The sequence below is a fragment of the Leuciscus leuciscus genome, assembly GCF_965113295.1.
Source record: "Leuciscus leuciscus genome assembly, chromosome: 21".
NCBI lineage: Eukaryota > Metazoa > Chordata > Actinopteri > Cypriniformes > Leuciscidae > Leuciscus > Leuciscus leuciscus.
This window is the reverse complement of record NC_138745.1, coordinates 26,353,798-26,377,335: the sequence shown is the minus strand read 5'-3', so window position 1 is coordinate 26,377,335 and position 23,538 is coordinate 26,353,798. Positions and strand designations below refer to the sequence as shown.

General features: G+C 38.4%; 1 protein-coding gene across 4 annotated transcripts in view; it reads left to right on the top strand.

Moving 5' to 3' along the window:
- Positions 1 to 23,538, top strand: part of LOC309485927 (tudor domain-containing protein 1-like) — a 41,409-nt gene that overhangs the window by 7,333 nt on the left and 10,538 nt on the right. For 2 of the 4 annotated variants that reach the window (XM_082152930.1, XM_082152929.1), the window contains exons 10-27: positions 3,217 to 3,385; positions 3,471 to 3,557; positions 3,642 to 3,818; positions 4,459 to 4,566; positions 4,710 to 4,880; positions 5,004 to 5,255; positions 5,343 to 5,471; positions 5,551 to 5,658; positions 6,307 to 6,477; positions 6,572 to 6,916; positions 7,063 to 7,179; positions 7,317 to 7,433; positions 8,149 to 8,316; positions 10,402 to 10,776; positions 11,748 to 11,822; positions 12,253 to 12,290; positions 12,405 to 13,273; positions 14,112 to 14,197. In XM_082152930.1, the coding sequence (XP_082009056.1) occupies positions 3,217 to 3,385; positions 3,471 to 3,557; positions 3,642 to 3,818; positions 4,459 to 4,566; positions 4,710 to 4,880; positions 5,004 to 5,255; positions 5,343 to 5,471; positions 5,551 to 5,658; positions 6,307 to 6,477; positions 6,572 to 6,916; positions 7,063 to 7,179; positions 7,317 to 7,433; positions 8,149 to 8,316; positions 10,402 to 10,776; positions 11,748 to 11,822; positions 12,253 to 12,290; positions 12,405 to 12,464 (2,667 nt within the window). In that variant the 3' untranslated portion in view covers positions 12,465 to 13,273; positions 14,112 to 14,197. Of the gene's footprint in view, positions 1 to 3,216; positions 3,386 to 3,470; positions 3,558 to 3,641; positions 3,819 to 4,458; positions 4,567 to 4,709; positions 4,881 to 5,003; positions 5,256 to 5,342; positions 5,472 to 5,550; positions 5,659 to 6,306; positions 6,478 to 6,571; positions 6,917 to 7,062; positions 7,180 to 7,316; positions 7,434 to 8,148; positions 8,317 to 10,401; positions 10,777 to 11,747; positions 11,823 to 12,252; positions 12,291 to 12,404; positions 13,274 to 14,111; positions 14,198 to 16,982; positions 17,048 to 19,293; positions 19,369 to 20,096; positions 20,231 to 21,236; positions 21,347 to 22,618; positions 22,814 to 23,538 lie in introns of those variants that run through there. The other 2 variants (XM_082152931.1, XM_082152932.1) reach the window with 2 other exon arrangements.

Here is a 23,538-nt window from a genome sequence, read left to right as displayed (position 1 = left end):
TTAGCCACTTTTGTTCCAACAGAGGATGAAATGTCGTAATATATGAGTGTAAAGTGTTGTAATGTCCCCAAGTGGATGCGCATCGTGTGTAAGCCCGTTTATCGTTCCAAATGGGTGTTTCCGCTAAGACGGGTGAAGGTCTCTGCGTGTAACTGTCTTTCCGTGTGGCAAAGTAATTTAATTCCATTTAAGCTTTTATCTGACTCCATTTTATATCTGACTCCATTTTATCACAACTTCAAATTTAAGTTGGATTGCCAATTGATTATTGGTCAATCATATAATAGTTTAGCAATACATTTGATTGTTCTATTTAACTCTTTAATTATATTTTACCCGTTCAAATTAGGAAACTATGTAGCTCAGAGGTCCTCATATCTTCTGTTTAACGCGGGTCTCATGTTCACTAGCTCATCAGTTTTGGTCACCAAACAGAGGTAATTGCTTTATGCCTGAGATCGGTCACATTCACGTTTACACAATCAAAGATACTTTGGTATAGCCCCCATGCAATTGCATACACTTGAATTTAACTTGACGTTTACTTCAGTAGAGATATGTCCACTAATGAAGATATAAGCTGACCAACATTACTTCTATTATAATAGCTTTGGATTGGCAATGTTGTGGTTTTCCACATACTCTTATCTAAAGTAACATTAAATTAAAACAGAGGTAAGACACACCCAAATTTAGGTTGGTCAAGCATAATTTGCTGTTCTAAACGGAAATTCACTTATTTCCTTTGAAAACCAAGTACACTTGAACTGGTGCCAAATATTAGTCGTCACTAATCTGACGCAAAACTTTCAGTAACATACAAATCCGTTTAATCTACTTGGGAAAACAATGGCAGAGTCAGTCAAAATAAAATAAAATGCACCAATATGTCAGGTAAATGTATCATGCCAATTTCATAATCAGTTCAAAGATAATAAATACAAAACATCAAATGCTCTGGAATAAAGAGAAAAAGATGCGAACCTGACATTAGAAAATACATGATGCTGAGAGTCTTGGCCACTCTCAGAAATCGCCCTGAGCCTCTTTTTGCATTTCTTTATAAAGACAGAAACATCTTTCACATGTAATCATTTGCTAACAATGGGAATTTGCATTCAGAGTTTACACCTTTTGAGAGCAGGATGCCATTTGCCTGGAAGACACACCCTCCTCTGTAGGGCTGTAATCTCCCAATCGATTAGTCGATTATTTGGTCGATACGTTCTGGCTCGACCAAAATTCTGATTGGTCGATTTTTTTTATTTTTTTTTGCCGCATTCATTTCATCAGGTGGAAAGCCCTTATTGCTAATGGGGGTATTTTCAGAGCACCCCTGTTTCACAGGTAACAGTCTGTCTTCAGAACACCCCCCTTGTTTTCACTTCTTTTGGATTATTCCAACCCACTGGAGAAGAGAGACAGATTGAAGAAAGTAGGCTACTAGGTTTGCTGAATATTATTTATTTAATTTTGAGAGCGTTTAATTCATAGTCAGTCAGTCCTCTTCTACCATGTCAACAAAGACATCGGCAGTGTGGCAGCATTTTTTTTTTGAAGTTAATAGTCTATTCGTGTCTCAGCCGCGAAGCTGAGCTCCACAGAGCGGCTGAAATGATAGTGTCTGTCAGTTATTATAATACATATGACAAACAATTGTCTAAATTATGTTGCATATTCCTCAAAAGTTCTTGTGGTGATATCACTAGTTGACAACATAGTACTATTTTCGGAAATCATAGGCTATGATATTGCGCAGGTGCACGTGATGCAATGCTGTCAGAGCCGACATACTCGTGTGTCACTCATTTCAGTGCAAAATAATTAGGTCAAAAACGATTTAATATACTGCAAATAGACTACTAGTTTGTTTATTTATAATTCATTTAGGCGGACAACAAGGCTACCAAGTACTGCGCACAGTACTTGGTAGCCTTTTAAAATTAAATTAATTTTACGTTTTTTTCCCTAACGTAATTTTTAGTAGATTTTTGGTCAAATTCCAGGACTTCAGTCGACCAAGATTTTCTTTGGTTGATTACAGCCCTAGTCCTTTGTGTGCCAGTTATCTCTAAATACCTTATTACCTTTTTGGTTTACTTCTTTGGGAATGAGACCTTTGTACCAGTCGCACTGAGACATTTCAAATGATATCTAACGTGTGATTCTGTATGATAATTATTCACATTAAACCATAGATTCTTGGGTGAATTTTGGTGATCTCAGCATGAGAGAGAAGGAATGGGGGAAGAGGGAAAGGGATGTAAATTAGGATGATTCTGAGGTGAGACTTGAGAACTTCACTCGAATGGTGCACGAGTTGAGTTCAAATGTTAATTTCCTTTGTTCTCTCAGAGTTGCCCTCTCTTCCAGTTTTTCCAGTCTTACACGTGAAAGCTACGCGAGTGAGACTGAATGCACTAAAAAGCCCTTGCGCTACTCGTTTGCTGAGAGGGAGATAAGACAATAGAGCTGCACGATTAATCTTTAAAAGTCTGTGATCTCAATTGAAACACCCACGCGATCTTTCAATTCTTCTGTCTATTAAACCTTTGACAATCATATCGCAACATTCAAATCTTTGTTGCCGCTGACCCCGAGAGAGTTGTCATGAACACTGATGTCTACGGTAGCGATCAAAATGGAGTAAATCAGCTTTTGATGGAAACTTGGCACTTTAAATAACACATTTTTCAATTACGCTGTAGTGGTGACACATGACTCTTAATTTGTTATTGAATCATTTATTCAAGAGACTGTAGTACTGTATGATGCTTCTGAAAAAAAAAAAATCAGAAAGATGTGAATTGTTTTTGTAAATATGACTCATCTTGTATATGTACAGTCTCTATAAGTGTATTATTTAGCTTTTCCCCACTGTCTAGTATAAAATAATCGCAATGCATTGCAATATTGAAATCGCAATACTTGTAGAATCGCACATTTCGTATAGGCACCCAAGTATCCTGATGGTATCGAATCGGAAGATAGGTGTATCGTCCCAGCCCTATTACATATACATATACAGTACATATATTGTAACTGCCAAATAAAAAGTATATTAAAATGTTTGCAATATTCCTGATGTTTCTTAATTTGATATCTCTGTCAAGCCACAGTGAAAATTATACTGCTCAGCTCTTGTTAAATTACTTATGGTTCCAGCAGTAGTCATTATCTCATGCTTTTTCCAAAGCTGCTTTGTTGTTTTCACAGGCTTTGCAGTGTTGTATTGCTGGGGTAAAGCCTGTGACAGGAAGTTGGACAGGCGAATGCACTATTGCTGTTAGGCAGATGATTACTGGAAAGAGCCTCACTTTCACAGTGTTGGACATCATGAATGATGGAGCTCTGCTTGCTGTAGATGTTCCTCTTAGCATGCTTGGTAGGGCATACGTGGTTCTTTGGAGAGCTTTATTTGAAATGAGCAAGATGTTCAACAAGATGTAATTTTTGTTTTGTTGCTACAGGTAAATACATGAGCACTTTTCTGATAGACCAGGGCTATGCTATAAAGGAGGATGTTGCTGTCAAACCACAGACTGAACAGAACATCAGTGAGTTTTTTTCATCTTCTATAAATGATTCACTCAATTTTCATTTTATTTTTTCACCCCGATCTATTTGCATCCTTTCTTTAGATTCATTGCTGAAGGCATCTTTTGAAAACTTCAAGCGCTTGTCTGGAGGAAAGAATGAGAACTCTGAAGCCAGGCCTCCAGATCCGTTGATTCAAGGAGTGGGTGACGCATTCACTGCAGTGGTCACCCACATCCAGTCTCCCTCAGAGATCCTCTGTCAGAAGCTTGAAAATGCCAGTGAGCTTTCCTCAACTTGATTTAAAACACAATTTTACCTCAATTAAAAATTTTTTTATTTCATGGTATTTTTATTACATGACCATTGGTGCATACACTACTGTTCAAGGTGTTGGTGTGTTTTGTTTTTGTTTTTTTGTTGTTGTGGTGGTTTTTTCATGTTCACCAAAACTGCATTTATTTGATCAAAAACACAGTAAAACAGTAATATTGTTTAATATTATTACAATTTAAAATATCTTTTACTCAGATCTTCAGTGTCGCATGATCCTTCAGAAATTATTTTAATATGCTTATTTGGTGCTCAAGAAACATTTAATATTACAGTATCAAAAAAGATTGTGGTTCTTAATATTTTTGTTGAAACTTAAAGAAAAATCAGGAGTCTTTGAATAGTTTGAGTTTGGTGAATGTCTTACTGTCTCTTTTGATCAATTTAATGCATCCTTGGTGAAACTCTTAATGATCCCAAACTCTTGAATGGTAGTGCAGTGCTGTGTGTGTGTGTATATATGTATGTATGTATATGTGTGTATATATATGTATATGTGTGTGTGTATATATATATATATATAATATATATATATATATACTGCACTTTCAGTATGTTGATTGTATGATGTAATCTTCATGTATTCAGGTATAATCCAGCAGTTGCAGGTGAATTTAAGGGAGCACTGCTCAAACACTCTGGCCAATGAGATCTTCAGACCTGCGCCAGGAACTGTCTGCTGCTCACTGTTCTCTGGTCAGACCTGTGTTTTGTTTTTTTTTCATGTAAAAATGTTTAAAGTGTGCCTTCCCATCGGTGAATGGGATTGGGGGCTGTTGAATTGTAAAAATGCACCTTAAAAGTGGTATCTTCTGATGCCATCTCCTCATGCGTTACAGAGGACAACCAGTGGTATAGAGCTAAAGTTCTGGCCTATTCCTCTGAGGATTGCGTATGTGTCGGATACATAGACTTTGGAAACTCTGAGGAAGTTGAGTTAACTCGCCTACGACCAATCAACAAGGATCTGTTGGCTTTACCAACACAAGCAATCCCCTGTTCTCTGGCAGGTATAGTGCAATGATTCATTCACTGAGCATCTGTAATTGGCTCAGCATAAATTGATTTGAATGCATGACACAGAGATTTTCAGCAAGATTGATTTCTTGATTAACATGTTCATATTGCTCCAGGTATAAAGTCTCCAACAGACGACTGGTCAGAGGAGGCCATTTTGATGGTGAAACGTATGGTCTGCAACCGCTTCATTCGGGTTGAGATTCTGGGTAAGAAGGACGGTAGGGCTCTGGTGTCCATGATCGACGAGACTAGTGACCCTCAGACCAATGTTGCGGAGTTGTTGGTTAACATGGGTTATGCTGCCGTTGAAAGTTTGGAGACAGAGAAGAATGAACCAGCTCAGGCATCCTTCCCTGAAATGCCATGTAAGTACAGAACCTTATTTTATTTGAGCCATTTCTGATCTTTTTCGAAAGGATAATGTTGATCACTATCTTTTAATTTTACCCTAGCCCTCAGTCTGCCTGTTGAGAAAATGGAGTGGACTTGTGCTGAACTTCCCTTCGATGGCCAAAAGGTGGAGCTGGTGATTAGTACTTTGAAGAGCCTGGACGAATTCTACTGTTACAACTACAGCAGCGGTGCGACTGTCCGTCAGTGTTGTTCTTTCTACACTGTTTGACTCCTCATGTTTGTAATTATTTTATTTCTGTTTGGCAGATTCACACATCCTGACGGAGCTGTCCTATGAGCTCAAAAGGCATTGTGAATTGGGCAGAGCTCCCTTTTCACCAACTGTGGGAGAACCATGTTGTGCTCTCTTCACAGGTGATCCTGACTCATCCAAACAAACACCATGGTTACTGTAACACACTTATAATTAAAGTAAACAATTTTTTTTTTAAATACGTTTTTTTCATATTCAAACAATTTTATTTGTAAGAAGCAGAGTTGATAACTGACATTTAAGATGCTAGATAAACACTAATGTTAAGTTTGGGGTCGATAAGATTGTTTTAATGATTTGGAATTGTAAAGAAGTATCATTTGCTTGCCAAGGCTGCATTTATCAAAATACAGTAAAAACTAAAAAATATTGTGAAATATAAGCATTTAAAAATAACATTTGTATTTGAATATTTTTAAAATGCAATTTATTTATTTGATTCCTTCAGTATCACATGATCTACCAGAAATCATTCTAATATGCTGATTTGGTGCTCAAGAAACATTTCAATGTTAAAAACAGCTGATGTATTTTTTTTCAGGGTTCTTTTATTTTTTTTACTTTTATTTTTTTAGAAGGTTAAAGCATTCATTTGAAACGGACATATTGTGTAACAATGTTAGTTAAAGTCTTAAACTGTCTTTTTTTTTTATCAATTTAATTCAACCTTGCTTGAATAAAAGGATTAATAAACTTTTAAATGCTAATGTGCAGGTGCATTTTTCAATGTTTTTGCTTCCTGTTTGCAGGAGATGCCCAGTGGTACAGAGCCATGGTATTAGAAGTGTGTGGAGAGGGTAAGACTAAAGTTTATTTTGTGGACTATGGGAACTCCTGTGAGGTGGAGGCAGCACATCTGAAGGCCATCACCCAGAGTCTGCTCAAGCTGCCTTTCCAAGCGATTCGCTGCTGGCTTGCAGGTATTTTTGGGGGTGTTTGAATGTGTGTGTGACTACAAATTAGTCAATTTGTTTAGAGTGCATTGAACATATGACCAACAATCACTGTGTGCAGGAGTCGAACCAGCGGAGGGTCAGTGGAGTAAAGAGGCAATGCATAAGTTTCAGGCTCTTTGTGCCAGTCAGCCATTGAGTGGCAGAGTGCTGTCCATTACTGAGAAGGGTTATGGGGTGGAGCTAGAGAGCGCTGGACAAAGCATTGCTGCTGTGCTAATTTCTGAGCACCTGGCTAGACCTTCTGGAGAGGTGAAACAGCCTCCACTGCAGCCAACTAAACCCTCCAATCAGATTGAGGATATGCCCACTCTAAAACCCATTGATCAGAATCCACCTGTTGAAGAGCCTTTGAAACTGAACAACAATGGAGCTGCCAATGTCCCAGAAGTTTCAACAGCATTAAGTAAGTTAGCATAACTGATGTTAAATGATGTTAGATGTTAAATATGGCTTTATAGTTTTGTAATTGCTAATATGCAGGGTTGTTTTTGTTCTTTTTTTTGTTTGTTTGTTCTTGTGCATGATTAAATGATGTTCACTGTCATTTAGGTGACTCTTTTCCTTTGAATTGGAAGACGTTGGAGCTGCCTTGCAGTGACACGTTCCAACCAAGGGTGGCAGCAGTGATCAGCCCTAGTCTCTTTTACATAATGAATCCTGGACGAGGTGTGCACTCGTAGTGTAGCATTTAAAGCATAAAGTCTAGCTAGAGCAACTATTATTATGGTTATATTATTATAACCGTGGTTATACCATTAGAATGATGCTTCTTTACATTAAGCTAATTTTTGTTTTTCTCCTAGTGAATGTAGACAGTCTGAAGGCCATTATGACTGATGTTGCGAAGTACTGCAGCAAACAGCCAATCCCCAATCAGTGCCACCCTTTACCAGGAGCTGCCTGCTGCGCACAGTTCTCAGGTCAGTTTGACCTTCACCCCTGTTGCTTATCTGGGTGGGATAAATGGATGGAATCACATGTGCAGTGTTAAACTATATGGTGAATTTTTGTAAATCAGCAGGACTATTTTATAATATACACTACCTTTCAAAAGTTTGGTGTCTTTTTTTATTTATTTATGATTATTTTTTATTTAGCAATGATTCTATTTCAAATAAATGTAGTTCTTTTAAACTTAGTTTTTTTAAAAGAAACCTGAAGAAATGCATCACGGTTACTGCAAAATACAGAAAGCAGCACAATGTTTTCAACTTTGATAAAAACAAGATATGTTTCTTGAGCCCCAAATCTGAGTATTAGAATGATTTCTGAAGACTGGATTTATAGCAGCTTTGCCAGCACGGGAATAAATGACTTTTTAAAATGTATTAAGAAAACTAAGTTATTTTAAACTGTAATAATACAAGCTAAGCCAGTAATTCCAGGTCCATCTAACCTGTAGTGGAACCGCAGCTTTTAATCTACAGCTGTAAAAGTGTGTGTGCAACAAACCCCTTTATAAGTGATTTTAAAATGTTTGTTTTTTTCAAAACCTCACATATTCTATGTCATAATGTTATTTTTATGAGAGAGTTGTTGCTGTGATGTGTTTATGAGTTTCATGATGTTGTCATGTGGTTGAGCTACTGATATCCCCTTGATGTGTAAATCAGTCAAATTGAACTCTTTATTCAGGTGACAAAAACTGGTACAGAGCTGTTGTGTTGGAGGTGACGACCAAGCATGCACATGTAATTTACGCCGATTATGGGAACATGGAGACAGTCCCTGTCTCCAGTATCCTTCCCATCACCAAAGAACTTCTCCAGCATCCATTTCAGATCGTCAGGTGTGGACTGGCAGGTAAGACTTTCACACGTCTGAATATGCACAAATCATTGCTGATTTTAAAACCCTTGTAAGGCTGGGAGTTTTTAAATCCTTACTGATTATGAAATCTGGTTGCATCACACACAAGGTGAATCTTTACAAATTTTCTTCTTTCAAATCTCATGCACAATCGTGGCGCATCACACAATTCAAGATATTTAGATGATTTTGTTTTTTCATTCACCGCAGTCTCCTTGTAGACTTGTCTCTCATTGGCTATTGTGAAAGTACTGACGTAATCATAGTCATAATCATCCTGATTTAAAATCCTATTTAAATGTTTGTCATCATCGGGACGATCCTGTGTCTGCGAGCAGATTGAGAGGTTTAAAGGAACACGCCAACTTTTTGAGACTTTAGCTTATTCACCGTATAGCCCAAAGTTAGATAAGTCCATACATACCATTTTCATCTCCGTACGTGCTGTAACTCAGCGCCCACCGCTAGCCTAGCTTAGTACAAAGACTGGAGGTAAACGGCTCCAGCTAGCATACTGCCTAGAGCCCTGCACGGGGCAAAACATCCAGCCCTAACCGAGACCTGGACCGTGGTGTTCAAGCCCTAATCCGGCCCCCCAGCCTGAAAACGTCAGCAATTTTTCAGCCCGAACCCGACCCAAGACCAACATCAATATCACTTAAAGCTTTCTCTGACGCGCGCTCTCTGATGCGCGCTGTCTCTGCTAGACGCACACACACGCGCTACTAGGTAAAATTTTATTATAGGCCTCAAACATAACTACCACCACCGACAAGTATGCCCACAAATATGAATACAGACTGTCCACTACAGAGAAGCATAAGCATGCAGTAGTAGAGAATATTATATAGCCAAATGTGATCAGCAGTAAATAAAGATTTACGGCCTAGCTTTTTTTTGATGTCAAGTAACTTTACTGAAGAACAACGTTTCAAAGAACTCTTCGCCAACTGGCTAACGTTAAATAATAATAAAAAATAATAAAGAGAAAAAAATCCGTTGAACTGAGGCTCATTCTCTGTTTATTCGCGAGTATTGTGAAGAAAAAGAATAGCATCCACCGTTGAAGGCTTCAGGCTCATTGTTTGTTGTGGTAATCAAATCAAAACTCTTTCAAAATGCAGATTTTCCTGAAGTATTGGAAGTATAACAAGTATTTCCCCACGCTCCAACTTCTCCCTGATGCTCTGCATGGTCAACTCAACTGTCACCTAATGCATTGCACGCGCATCGCGTTACTCGCGTAATCGCATATTGCATTGCATATTTATATCAATATAACAGTATTTCATACAGTAGCCTGCGCTCTGCACGTGTATTATGGGCACGATGAAATAAGGAGAAAAGCTAAATGAGCCCGAGTCCGACCAAAGCCCGATCTGTAAAAAAAAAATTTAAAAGACAAAAAAAAAGACCCGACTGCTCCCAATAAGTGACAAAATAATGCCAACATTTTCCTATTTACATGTTGTGATTTGTATAGTCACAGCGTGTACGAATAACAAGGTCACATGAGACACAACCATCTTCTAACCGTATACATACTGGGAACTATATTCTCAGAAGGCGAAGCACTGCTGCTACTGCGGAGTGATTTGCTCGCAGCACCTGAGAAGCCCCGTGGTGAGGAGCAGAGTTTGCTCAGAGTTGGAGTAAATCACTCCGCAGAAGTAGCAGTGCTTCGCCTTCTGAGAATATAGATCCCACTTCCCAGTATGTATACGGTTAGAAGATGGTTGCGTCTCATGTGACCTTGTTATTCGTACACTCTGTGACTATACTATACTATACTAGACTAGACTAGACTATACTACGGTGAATAAGCTAAAGTCCCAAAAAGTCGGCGTGTTCCTTTAAGGTAACATCTGAAAACGTCTCACAACATACTCTTTACTGGTTAATCTGTGCCAAATATCAGAACCGACCAAGGTCCTGGACAAGGTAGGGAGGGATAAATTGGCCTAAAACCTTTGTTGTCTGAGCCTGGGTTAAGTCACAGAATAGGTTTAGATTTCTTCTTTTAACAATGTCGAGCCATTTATTTTTTTATTTTTTATTTTTTTTTATTTTTTTGCACAGGTAAAGAGCACTTTCCTACAGTGTGGCCCACTGAAGTTTTGGAACTCTTTGGGATTCAGTTGAGTGGGGGCGTCCTGGCAAATCTGCAGGGCTTTGATGGGACCTCCAACCTGCTAACCCTTACCCAGCAGTCAGGTCAAGCTGACAGAGATATTAATTCCATCATCCTTGGAGCTCTGCAGAAAGGACAGAGTAAGGCTGACTCAAAGCTGCCTTCCATTGTCAATGAGGAGAAAAAGGATCTAGATAAGAGGCAGACACAAACTGTCAGCTCAAACAAGGCTGCAGATCAAACTCAATCTGCAGGTATGGAGAAACATGACCTGAAAGATCAAGCCCCACCTTTAAGTGCCAGCTACAGACTTGAGGAACCAGGTGAGGAATTAAACATTGGGCAGAATTCATGTTGGCAAGACTTAAGGCCATTGCACACTGAGTCTGAAATTTTCGTATGCGTTTTTTCGTGTTCGTCAGCCTAAAAATTCGTCACGCACAGAAACCTTGCACACTGAGTCCGATGCGTATTTATTAAACCTTTGCGGAAAAAAACGCAAAAAAACTAAATGGATTCGTCAAGCAGTGAGGATGATTTGGACTTCTTAAAAAGAGAAAAAGAAAGAGGAAATATTGGGTCCATCCAATCCTGAGATTGCGCCGAGAGGAAGGAGAGTTTCACCTCCTTATCAAGGAGTTGCGAAATTATCAGGAGCGATTCAAAATTTACCTCAGAATGTCAGTGGAATAGTTTGATGCTTTGCTAGCGATACTGGAGCCACATATTAAAAAGAAGACCACCAATTTCCGTGAACCAATCGATCCTGAACAGAGACTGGCAGTTTGTCTAAGGTATGGACACACACACACGTTTTTGTTTTTCATACAGTACTTTGTGCTGCGAGACGAAGTGTATCAACTTGTCAGACGCTACTGGGATTTTGTCGTTCACTTGTACGGTGGCTCTGAATTGTCAAAAAACCTCTCAAAATACTGGCTGTGAATGCGAAAAACGCAGAAAATCGAACCCGATCCGATTTTTTTATTACGGACGAAAGTTTCGTAGACAGTGTGCAAGCGTGATTGACATAAAGTGAGGTCGAATTTTTTTTTTTACGTGCGAAATTTCGGATGCGAATTTCGGACTCGGTGTGCAATGGCCTTTAGTATTAATGTAGGTGTTTACTGGGCTTGTGCAAGAATTTGTCCAGGATATGTAGCAATGAAATTCTGGTGCACAGGTGCTGTTCCACCTGGTGTTCTCAGCTGTAACTCAAAGGTGTTATTTAAAAGGAGCCTTGTCATCATATCCAGGGAAACAGTTGTCAAACATTTATTATGTGTGATTTCAGAAAACATGCCCAAGACTATGGCTACGGTGGAATGCTCTGAGCCACAAGACATTACAAGCTCAAAGGGCAGCAGTGGTGGGTATTATTGGAGTTTCTGAGACTGATTACTTGCAAAAGGATTGTAAAAATGTTGACATTACTATCACTAACATTACTAAATGCCAATTCACACTGCACTGATAGATTCTGAGACACTTTGTTGGGTTTTGTTGGATCAGTGCGTTACCTGTCGGCCTCTGGTGTTGGTCGGCACCTGTTTGTGGTGTCGTGGAATGTCTGAGTAGTGACACTGTAATTCTGGCGATTATCCATGTTGGTCGTGTCCGTCAGTGCATTGTGAATTGGTCTTGACAGTCAGATATTCTGAGTAGTTTAGCCTAGTGCACGCACAATTGCTGATTTCTGTTTAAGGTCTTATGAGCTGTCTGTAGTCTTATGAGCTTTAAAATAGAAATGTACTAATTAACTAAAATAAAATGTTTTTGAAATTTGTCTTTCTTTCTAGCTCCCCAATCATGCTGTTGTCTTGAGCTGAAGCAAAAGGTTCGGAAAGCTGCAAACAAGTCATGAATATATATATATATATTTTAAAGCTAATGCATAGTTTGCACATACATATGGCTCATTCTATGCATTTAATTCTTTTTCCCTCTTCAGATTGACCATATTGAGAAATTGATTCTGCTCCTCGTCAAACAAGTTGGTGGAACCAAATAGTAACTCAAGACCTTCATTGTCAAGTAGCTTTTATCTTTAGGGAAGTGTGAATGTTTTATTTTTGTTTTATTGAACTAATATTGTTTTATTATAGCCTATATAATGTTTGTGATTTTATTTCTTGAGCTAAGAGAGAATGTAACTATTAATCGTGAATAATGCAGCATTGCCATTCAGTTTTCCAGTTCCACATGGTCATTTTTTTTTTTTCTATGGCCAGTTTTGTTCCTTGTGTGTGCCAGTTTGATTAAAAAAGTACTTAAGTTTGTTTGGAGCCGTTTGTTTTTTCTTCTTCTTTATAGAGTACCAACTGTGTATTTAATTGGTTATGCAAGCCTTTTAAAGTGGGTTCGTCTATGTAACAACTTTCACACAAAGATGTCATTTACGCATCTAAACTATTATGACTGACTTTTCTTCTGTGGCACAAAAGATGTTAAGAGACATACAGCCTCAGTCACCATTCACTTCACTGTATTGAGAAACGTGTTATGAACGGGAATGAAAGTCTCATGTCACTTGCGAGAAAGATGTACTGGTTTGAAACATGAGAATTTTCATTGTGTGATGAACAGTTACTTAATCCTAATTTACTTAATTCGAGCATAACGGTGACACTTTTTATTAACTTTGTCTCGAGAGTATTTTGGTCTTGGCTTGATAAGAGGGCTGTAGAATAATTTGAATTGAGGATGAAGTCAGTACGGAAGTAGCAGAGCAGAGAGCACCCTCTCCTGTTCAACACGACCTGAGCACTAGAGAAACTGACACTTCAGTATCAGTACCTGCGCGGAGAACAGGACGGAGAGGTGAGGAACTATCAGTAGAGGAGCTATCAGAATTTTTAACTTGACTCATTTTAAATAGAAATGTTGGAAGATGTTGTTTAGCTGAAGTTTTACGAAACTAAACTCAATGGTCAGTGCAGCGGTGCTAGAAATTGAACCGATTAGGCTACTATAGTAATTTTAAGATCTTGCACTGTCTCGCGGCGTATTACTGTACTGTATTTTCATGAATCGTGTCAATAGAGTTGTTTAACAGCGTCATTTGTTACATGCATTGAGAATATATCGAACATTTGTTGGATTCATTTTATCTGCATTAATCGCCCTCGTTATCGAAATCAAAACATCTAGAAAATTTTACAAATACGGTTTTCTTCTCGGAAACAACATTGTGCGGAAGGGAATGAATGAAATGTTTTATTTAAATATTGTTGTGAAAGTGAACCAATACATTTTGTGACAGTCAGAATACAAACGGTATAAGCGCATGGATTATTCGGTTTACCCTAACTTCTGCATTAAAGAATGTAATGGGCAATTTTTTATCTAAATTACGTTTTATATTAAGCAAATCCTAAATAGGTTAAACGAGTTAACAATGGATAAAGCAAATAAATGAACTGCAATTCTCTGTAGCGGCTGCATGCGTGACGTCACTGCACAGGAGGATTTCCCTTGTTAAATAATAATATCCAATTTCTCATAAAAAACAGAAATCTATTTGCTCATGTTTTCCAATCAAAATGGATTGTCACAAATAAGTGAGCCTTAAATAAGGACCTTTATTATCAGGCATTTGAATGCTGTGTACTTTCATCCTCAACCTCTCTTCTCATTACTGTCACTCCTCTGATTATAGGAGAGTCCAGTGCACTCAGCTCAAGTCATTTGCTCCCAGTGGGATCAAGCAGCTGCATACACCTGTGTCTCATCCATTAACAAGCGTAAGCTCTGCAGTTAAATAAATATATTTAGTATGTTTAACAATATCATACAACTGTATGAAAGCTGATGTAGTTGCCAACTTTTATGTATTTAATGTTTTGTATAGGGACTGATAAAATAAACAAAGATAAAACTGACAACAGCCATCCAATGCATGTATCATACTGCTTGTAGCTAAAGCTAATTTGCAACACCCTAGAAGGGCTTTTATAAATTACAGCAACAGCAAACAAATCCAAAGAGAAAAATGAAAGGGGGTTTAATTAAAAAATTAAACGTGTACAAGTTTGTTGCTGAATTAACCAAGACTTAGTGGCTTTTTAAAAAATATTAAAACTTGCAGCAGATTTTAAATAAACAGGTAGTGCAGGTAATAAACAGGTAACTGAGAGGACAGTCTGAGCAAAAGATTTTTAGCAAATTTAAATTTTACAATTTGATTTGCTATGCATTATGGTTATTTTGGCCAGTAATTTTCCAGTAATGGAAAAAACAAACAGAAAATGTAAATAAAATTAAAAAAGATTTAAATAAAAATATAAATGCAAATGTATCAAAATAAAAATAATTGAAATAAAAATAATTGAAATAAAAGAAAATGATGTAGAAAATATAGCTGGCTTTTATATTTTAGCATGGAGGTCCCTCGGGCGAGGATGATCATATTTTGGGGGTTTTTGCATCTAAAAGATCAGGTTTGGAATTGTTCATAGATAAAGTAGGAAATAATTAAAGTGAAAGCTTAGACCAGTGAGGAATGTATGAAATTGGGAATAAAGAGGAATTAGGAGAGCCAGAGCCAGTGCTGGGTTGATCTGGCCCTAGACGGCACCACTTGTTACACAGACCGAGACGGGTTGTTAGTCAAGGTTATCGTATGGCAGGATGAGGTGCTCTTAGAATCCAGATGATTATCAGCCTCAAAGAAGCTTTTCTTAAATGGCACCTGAGCGAATGCTGTCTTCTTCCTGCTGTTCATTCATGAGTAGGAAAAGCACCTTATCAGGGTAAGATTTGATCAGATTCCCTTCAACAGCCGTAGTCCGAAAGTTTCTGAAGTCTCAGAAAGGGTGCTGTGTGGCTGGATTTTCCAAAAGTCTTTCTCTCAGTTTGCTGGATTTGATTCTTTACAGAATAGATTCTATCTTTAAGAATGTCAGGTGGCATCCCATGTTTCCTCTCTTGAGTGGTGCTCTGTGGGTATCTTCAGAAGTCCAACCATGAGTGAGACGATCAAAGAGTGACTTCACAGGTCCGAACTGCCTCAATAGTCACTTCATTTCATTCCAAAACTGATAACCACTCTGCCTTTAAACTGCTCTTAACACCTGGAACCTGACCAATCAGATACAACAGTGCAGACATAACACACACACACATTTTCCTTGTGCTCTTTAAATGTCTCTCAAACACATTTGAAGAAAAGATTCTACTGAATGCACACCATGATTGTCATCTTGGACATAGATCATATAGACTTAGATCATAAATACTGTTATTTGCTTTTTTTCTCAACCACAAAGACTACGTTTGGTAAGGTTTGCAAAATGGAATTAGCTGTAATATGTGTGAGGGTAGGTGTCTTTAAGTGTGTGTTATGGATGAATAGGAAGAATTTTGAATATAGTTGTGCAGTTTAATATTTTTGTGGAAATCATGATGCATTTTTTTCAGGGTTCTTTGATTAATAGAAAGTTCAAAAGAACAGCATTTAATTGAAATATAAATATTTTGTAATTTTGTAATGTCATTACTGTCGCTTTTGACCAATTTAATGTGTCCTTGCTGAATAATAGTACTAAATTACTTCGTTCAAACAAAAAACAATGTCATCCTGTGGTTAATGCATAATGCATTTGGAAATAAGTAGCTAATTCTAGTAGTCTGAACATGAGCCAGTTTTTTTTTTTCACAGTGTTGGTTTTGGATGTTTGTTGGCTTGACTTTGATTGCAGAGCAGAACAGGTAGGCGTTGAGATTAAATCCAGTGACTCGTGGCGGTGAATAATTCCCCTGTCTGGTGCATGCCAGCTGGCATTTGTCAACATGTTTAATTTAATAATAAAGTTGGGCTCTTAAAGATGTGAACTTTGACCTTCAGCTCTGGGAATTTGGCACAGGAGTATTTTGTGGCTGCAGGGGGACTTCATCTGAGATGAACAGTATCATTCTGTTTTCTCCACACATCACTGGGCTGTCCCTCCTCTTTTCTCAAAACATAGACGGGTAAATGATTAGTCTGATGTGACGACAGTTTGACTGGCTTAGACTTGAGCTTGCCTGTGATCAGGGGGACTACTAGAAACATTGTTTGGGGCCCAGTAATGCCTCCTCATTGGGCTCAGGGGAGAGGTGGCCCACCCATAAATATTCTATCATGTGTCCTTTGAATTGTAGTGCAGGCCTTGACTGCTGTCAGTCATTGTGTGATGCATAAGGGTACAGACTCTCTTTGCAGACCTCATGCTACCTGAGTCCCTCAGCCATTAATTGGTTGGGTTTTATCTCAAAATATCCCTGGATCTTTCCCATCCCATGTTCCTAGCTTGTTCAACCAGTGCCCCTGAGGGTCAATCAAAATTGCTGTCCCACTAACCTCAAGCCCACCATCTCATGAGTGAAATTCCAAGAAATCTTTCTCTCCCAAATTTGTTTTCCCAAACAGTCTCTCTCACAGTTGCTTTTTCTTTGTTAGAATTCTCATAGCCTTTTTTTGGTACAGTTACTCAGTAGTTGGCCTCTTCAAAGACGTTTGAACTTTTTTATCTTTTTGTTCACATTTCAGGGCTCAATGCAAAATGTCCTCTAGAAGTCGGCTGCATCTCCTTCTCATGCTCCTGTTTGGCCAAGGTAAGAGAAAGTGACTGAGCACTTTATTTTTAATTTTTTAAGAGAATTAAATATTGTTTGTTGACTTTAGATGTATATCTTTCATTGTGCTTTAGAAATGTGTTGTACTTACTAACTTGAGATGTTTATCTGAAAAGAATAATTCATTATAGCCCTCAAAAAGGAATTTCAGCCAGATGTTTATTTTCTCAACAAGTGCGTTAACTTTTACATCATTTGCCCTGCCAGCAAAAGGTTTTTATCAGACTAAGAGATCCAAATCTGTTTACATTATTGTTATTCTTTATTGGCTGTCATGCTGAGGCCTCCACAAAATTCCTCTATTTGTTGGAGTGTGGAGTTCTGAATTGAGAGATCTTCCCGTGTTCCTGAAATATTTTCCCATTACGTTCCTGGACAAATGCCATAAATCTGAGGAGGGATTTAGTCCTTCAGACCGCTCAAATCAGGCGATAAAATGTCTCTTGCCTGTCAGAGGGGATCACCGCAGGGTTTGAGGGGAGATTCACCGTGACCTAGTACAAGTTGACTTGTTCAGAGCCTTACTGTACATCACTGATGCTGGTCGTCTGTCATGTGAAAATAACTAGCTCTGACATCCCCTTTCCAGTATTACCAGTCCTTTCTTCTTTAGATTTAAAAATGCATAGTACATATTCAAACAAAATCATTAAGCTTCATGGTTCATCACACGCAGATCAGATCATTTATTGAACCTGTCACAGTGTAATGTAGGCTTTGTAAAGAGGTTGTAATTAAAGTGTAGTTATAAACTACAAACAATATCACCCTATATATATATTTATTTATATTTATATTTATTAGTGTAGGTGTTAAAATGTACTTTGGCTACTATTTTCAAAGGTTCTGAGGTATCAGTTTGCTCTTTTGGAATTCTTGTGAGAATTGCAGTGATTCAGAATGACACACATCTTTATTTATCTTCACCATCGGTGGAATTAAACCATTAACATTTTGTGGCATAATTTCCGCCCTGACGCCCCCAGCCCCTCATCTACTCGGGGGGTCCTGAAGGTTTCTTAGGCCGAGGTCTGTTTCCATGGCGAGGTGCTGAGAGCAGCCCTCTGCATGATGGCATGAGTGTTAGGGGACAAAAGCACATGATTAAACTGTGATTCTCAAGCGCACTCCACTCCACAGGAGCGTTACACAGGGTCTTCACTGCCCTGGGCTGTTCTCATGGCCCCTGCCTCTCAATCAGAGATTGTATGCATGAGAGAGCTTGTCGCTCTGAACCCCGCTCACTCGAGCGGGAAACATGGGCTAGGACAGCCTGACCGTTCTCTTCACGTCCAGTGGGCGTTGCTGGAATGCTGATCATTCTAAATTATTCCTCTCTGAAGGATGTTTAGCAAGTTCCATATGGAGCTGGGTCTTGGGGGCAGGGGTCAGATCAGCTATCTAGGAGCCGTGCTCAAATGACTCATTTGTGCAACCTGTTGTTGACTTTGACAGTGCCTGAGGGAGTACCTGGGTCAGTATCACTAAATACAGTCTAAGTTACACCTGAAATATTTTTTATGACCATTGAGATTTTTTGCATTATATTGTAGTTGCATTATGTTCAAGACAATAGATTGGTGCATGTATGACATCAGATTCTTGAAGACTATTTCGCCAAGATTTTCCTATGGGGTTTTATAATGTTTTTTTTTCAATTTATGAGTAAAATAAGGTCTGTGGAAAACATAACTTGATGATACTTTAATGTTTTGTTCTACAAAGTAAATTACCACACACCCGTACCGAAAATGCAAATTTCGAAGCAGTTATGTTTGAAAACGTATGTTTCTAATAAGTAATTAGATAAGACAGTTGGGGTGTGAATGTGTAGTGTAGAACAAAACGTCAAAGTATCATTAAGTTAATGTTTACGATCATGATGTATAAAAACTAATTTAAGTAATATAATATATTTCCCTGTTACAGCGATTCAACTTTTTTTTTCTTCATTAGATTTACAAGGTTTGGTGGTGGTGCTTAATTGTTTTAAAATAGCTTTAACAATACTAAAAATAGGTTGTTTTTAAACTATATCTTTTTTTAGATTTTTGGGTGAAATATGACCCGTTCTTGACAGGTTTTTATTAGTTTAAAAGTGTTCATTTTAAAATTCTATTTCTATATCTAAAATAGAACATTTGAAATTGAAATTAAAATGATACATTTTTTCATCTCTGTATAATGCATATTAACTGCTAACTACAGTATCTCTTTCTTTATAGTTTGGTCCATTTTCTCTGTACAGGAGATACAAACAGATCTTGAAACCATTATGAAAATCAACGCTGCTGGAGAAAGTAAGTGTTGAATTTTTCTTTCTCAGTCAGAAAATCAAGTGAAAACCCCTCAAACATTTACAAAGCAGCACTATAGTACAGAAGAACAACACTGTATTTAAAAAAAGAAGAATTCATGTCTATATAAAGAACCACTGATCTAATGCCAACGTGTGTCCATATAAATGTGCAAGGGAGTCACAAACCTGTGTTTACTTGTAAAGAGAGGGTTTAGTTTCATATTAAAAGTTTGAAAGAATGACTCCACATAGACACAGAAAGCCTGTGAGAGTTAGTGTATTTACTTAGCCACAGTTTAGGGCCAAAATTGCCCCCAGAAGTTAGCTAAATCCTGCCTTTAGAAATTATTAGAAGCATAAAAACAATGCAAGTCTATGCTATGTGTGCATTTGTATAGCTAGGGAAATGTGTTTGTGTGCTGGTGCAGACAGCGGCATGCCGTCTCTGTCTAATCGCCTTCTTTATGACAGGCGGCGGGTTCTAACATGACAGCTACATGGATTATAATTTAGCCGGTTGACTAGCACAAACTTGCTGTAATGTGTTTGCGAGTATTTATCTCTGCTAGAACATGCCACAGGTGACCTTTGAGCTCCTTAAATGTGTCAAATATAGGCTAGTGTTTATGTGAACATGTAAGTGTTGCTGTTTTGCATCACCGTGTTTTTTTAATGTGCCATTGGGTTAACCAGTCTTGACTTTTTGTGTTTTCTTCTGTGTGTGGTCAGTGATGCAGTGCTCTGCAGCAATGGATGTTCTCTTTGTGATGGACAGCTCCTACAGCGTCGGGAAAGGAGGATTCGAACGATCCCGGCACTACATGTTGAAGCTATGTGAGGCTCTTGATGTCAGCCCAGACAAGGTCAGATTTGCATAGAAATCAATGTCAGATTAAAAGTAACACCCACAATTAAAGGACACCCAAAAGTAAAAAACAGTCATTATTTACTCACTCCTATGTCGTTTCAATCCACTATGCTGTAATTTTTGCAATGTAGCTCTTGACATAATGAAAGTTTATTGTGGTCAGGGGTATTCAAGCTTTAAAAACAACACAAAAGTGCGCATTTCAAAACTAATTTGATGACATTGTGGATGACAAAATGGTATTCATTATCGCATATGCAACCAATAACCAATGCAGTCACATTTTTTGTTATGTCTTTATGTGATATTTTTTGTCACATAAAGACATAATTTGACTTCAGACGATGTAAAAGAATATAGCACACAAGTCAAATAAACTATCCTTATGGTGCTTATTTTGTTTATCGTACGTTTTGGAATATGACAGCCATTGTCACTACTAAAAATATCAGAATACAGGATTGGAACGACGTAATATGAAAGCTTGTTTCCACAACAGAATAAAAAATTTTTTTAAAGGTAATTGCAACTTTTTATCTTACAATTCTGGCCTTTTTTCCTTAGCAGTTTCGAGTTTATATCCCACAAAATCTCAGAATTAAAAGATTTTAACTGAAAAGGCAATGGTCAGCTGACTTCTTTCTCAAAATTGCAAGTTTTTAATCTCACAATTATGAGATGTATATAAGATATACACTTGCAATTGTGAGTTATAAAGTAAGAGTTGTGATATATGAACTTGGGAAAAAACAAGTCAGAATTGTGAGATATAAACTTGCCTTTGTGATAAAAAGAAAAATCTGTAATAATATTCGCAATATTTTTTTCCATGCGGAAACAAGCTTCCATAACATTAGGGTAATGACAGAACTTCATTATTGGGTGAGCTATTCTTTTAATTCTTGCATGCCGTCTCTCAAATTCTGGCATTATGTTGAATAATTATGTTAGTTTCCTCTTCATGTTTATGGTGTTTAAACTGCGTTCTCTATTTTGGGCAGGTGAAAGTTGGCGTGGTTCAGTTTGGTTCCACGCCCAAACTGGAAATCAGTCTAGACTCCTACAAGAGCAAGGAGGAGCTGAAGAAAAAGATGAAGAAAATCCACTATAGGTACAGAGATTAGTGTTATTGTGTGTCTATCAGGGCTCAGCACTTCCTGTGGAGGATGAGAAATATCTCACTCCATTTTACATCTTTGAAACTTTGTCGAAACAGACATGGGGACTTGTGTTTACAATACACCCTCAACATGTGTGTGCATGTGTTTCGGAGTGCGCTGTGTCATGATGGATGACTTTGAGGTTGAATTAATGGTTTTTGAAGTGAAGGCTGTGCAGGGTTCTGTAATGACTAGTAGCTGAATTACACTCTGAGCACACAGCTGGCCTAAACCTTATCACCCAGTCAGGACATACCACATCTCCCTCGACAAGCTGTGAAATTACCGTTTCGGATTCCCACTCAATGAAAATTTCACCACTTGTCTGTCTAGCTGAACAACTGTGAGCAAAGATGATGGAGAGAAGCCCAGCTGCACATGCCTGTGTCTCCACTGACATTAGTCAATATCCCTGCAGGATGGAGGAGATCCTGTATTTCAGCACTGCATAAAGGAGCATTGTCAGTAGTTGACATTGAAAAATATAGCTGTTATACCATTGTTTAAAAAGTTACTCATGATCCGTTATTTTGTGTGTGTATAATACTCCACTTGATACATACATTGGAGTTAATGGTTAACTGGCCAGTTGATTAAGAAACTGATGTAGGAATTGCAACCAAATCACAATATACGAATGATAATAATATATATTATTATCATTCGTTTATTGTGATTTGGTTGCAATTCCTACATCAGTTTCTTAATCAACTGACCAGTTAACCATTAACTCCAATGTATGTATCAAGTGTTAATTTATGAAGTACAGAGAATGTACAGTATTAACACTGGAAAGAAGGCAAGCAGAGTTTAAATCAACCCGAAGATGAAGATGTAGCCTGTGTGAAGCTGAGAGTGCTGTTACTGGTTTAGGTTTCATTATGCAGGGTGCTTTAAGGACACAGTGGACTGAAGGGAACTAAAGGCTTCTGTGTTATCCTAAGACTTCTGAGGGGCCGCTGTAGTTAAATTAATGAGATTAGAGCAGAGGCAGTGAAGGAAAACTCGCAAAGAAAAACCAGACTGTCCTCTTCATTGTGCAGTATAATGTTAACTGTGTTGCTGTGGGTTTCTGAGTTACTGTTTTCCACAGTGGAGGTGTTACAAGCCACAAAGCTCATAATAAAGACTTGAATTTCATGTCACAGTAGTAATTTTGATATAACTCTCAGTTGTATATCTTAAAATGTGAAATGTTTGAAGTAACTCTTTCTCTCCTTCAGAGGTGGAAGCACACAGACAGGTCTGGCTCTGAAGTTCGTTCTGAGGAAGGGGTTTTCCGGCGGACGCAATTCCACCGTGCCACGCGTCGTGATCCTCTTATCTGACGGAAAGTCCCAGGGGGCAGTGCAGCTGGCTGCCTCGGAGCTCAAGCTGTCTGGAGTGACTCTGTTTGCCGTGGGGATCCGTTACCCAAGGTAACACACAACATTTCCACTGACTTCAATCACAGAATAAAACCTTCACATCTCTAATTACCTGCTTCAGCAGAACCTCTCAGAAACATGTCCAGGTACCCCCCCCCCTGCCCCTGATTTTGCAGGTTTTCCCACTTACAAAGCATGTAGAAGTCTGTCAAAAGTCAAAAATCCAGAAAATCACATTGTATGATTTTAAAATAATTAATTAGCATTTTATTGCATGACATACGTATTTGATCACCTACCAACCAGTAAGAATTCCGGCTCTCACAGACCTGTTAGTTTTTCTTTAAGAAGCCCTCCTGTTCTCCACTCATTACCTGTATTAACTGCCCCTGTTTGAACTCATTACCTGTATAAAAGACACCTGTCCACACACTCAATCAAACAGACTCCAACCTCTCCACAATGGCCAAGACCAGAGAGCTGTGTCAGGACATCAGGGATAGAATTGTAGACCTGCACAAGGCTGGGATGGGCTCCAGGACAATAGGCAAGCAGCTTGGTGAGAAGGCAGCAACTGTTGGTGCAATTATTAGAAAATGGAAGAAGTTCAAGATGACGGTAAATCTCCCTCGGTCTGGGGCACCATGCAAGATCTCACCTCGTGTGGGGCATCAATGATCATGAGGAAGGTGAGGGATCAGCCCAGAACTACACGGCAGGACCTGGTCAATGACCTGAAGAGAGCTGGGACCACAGTCTCAAAGAAAACCATTAGT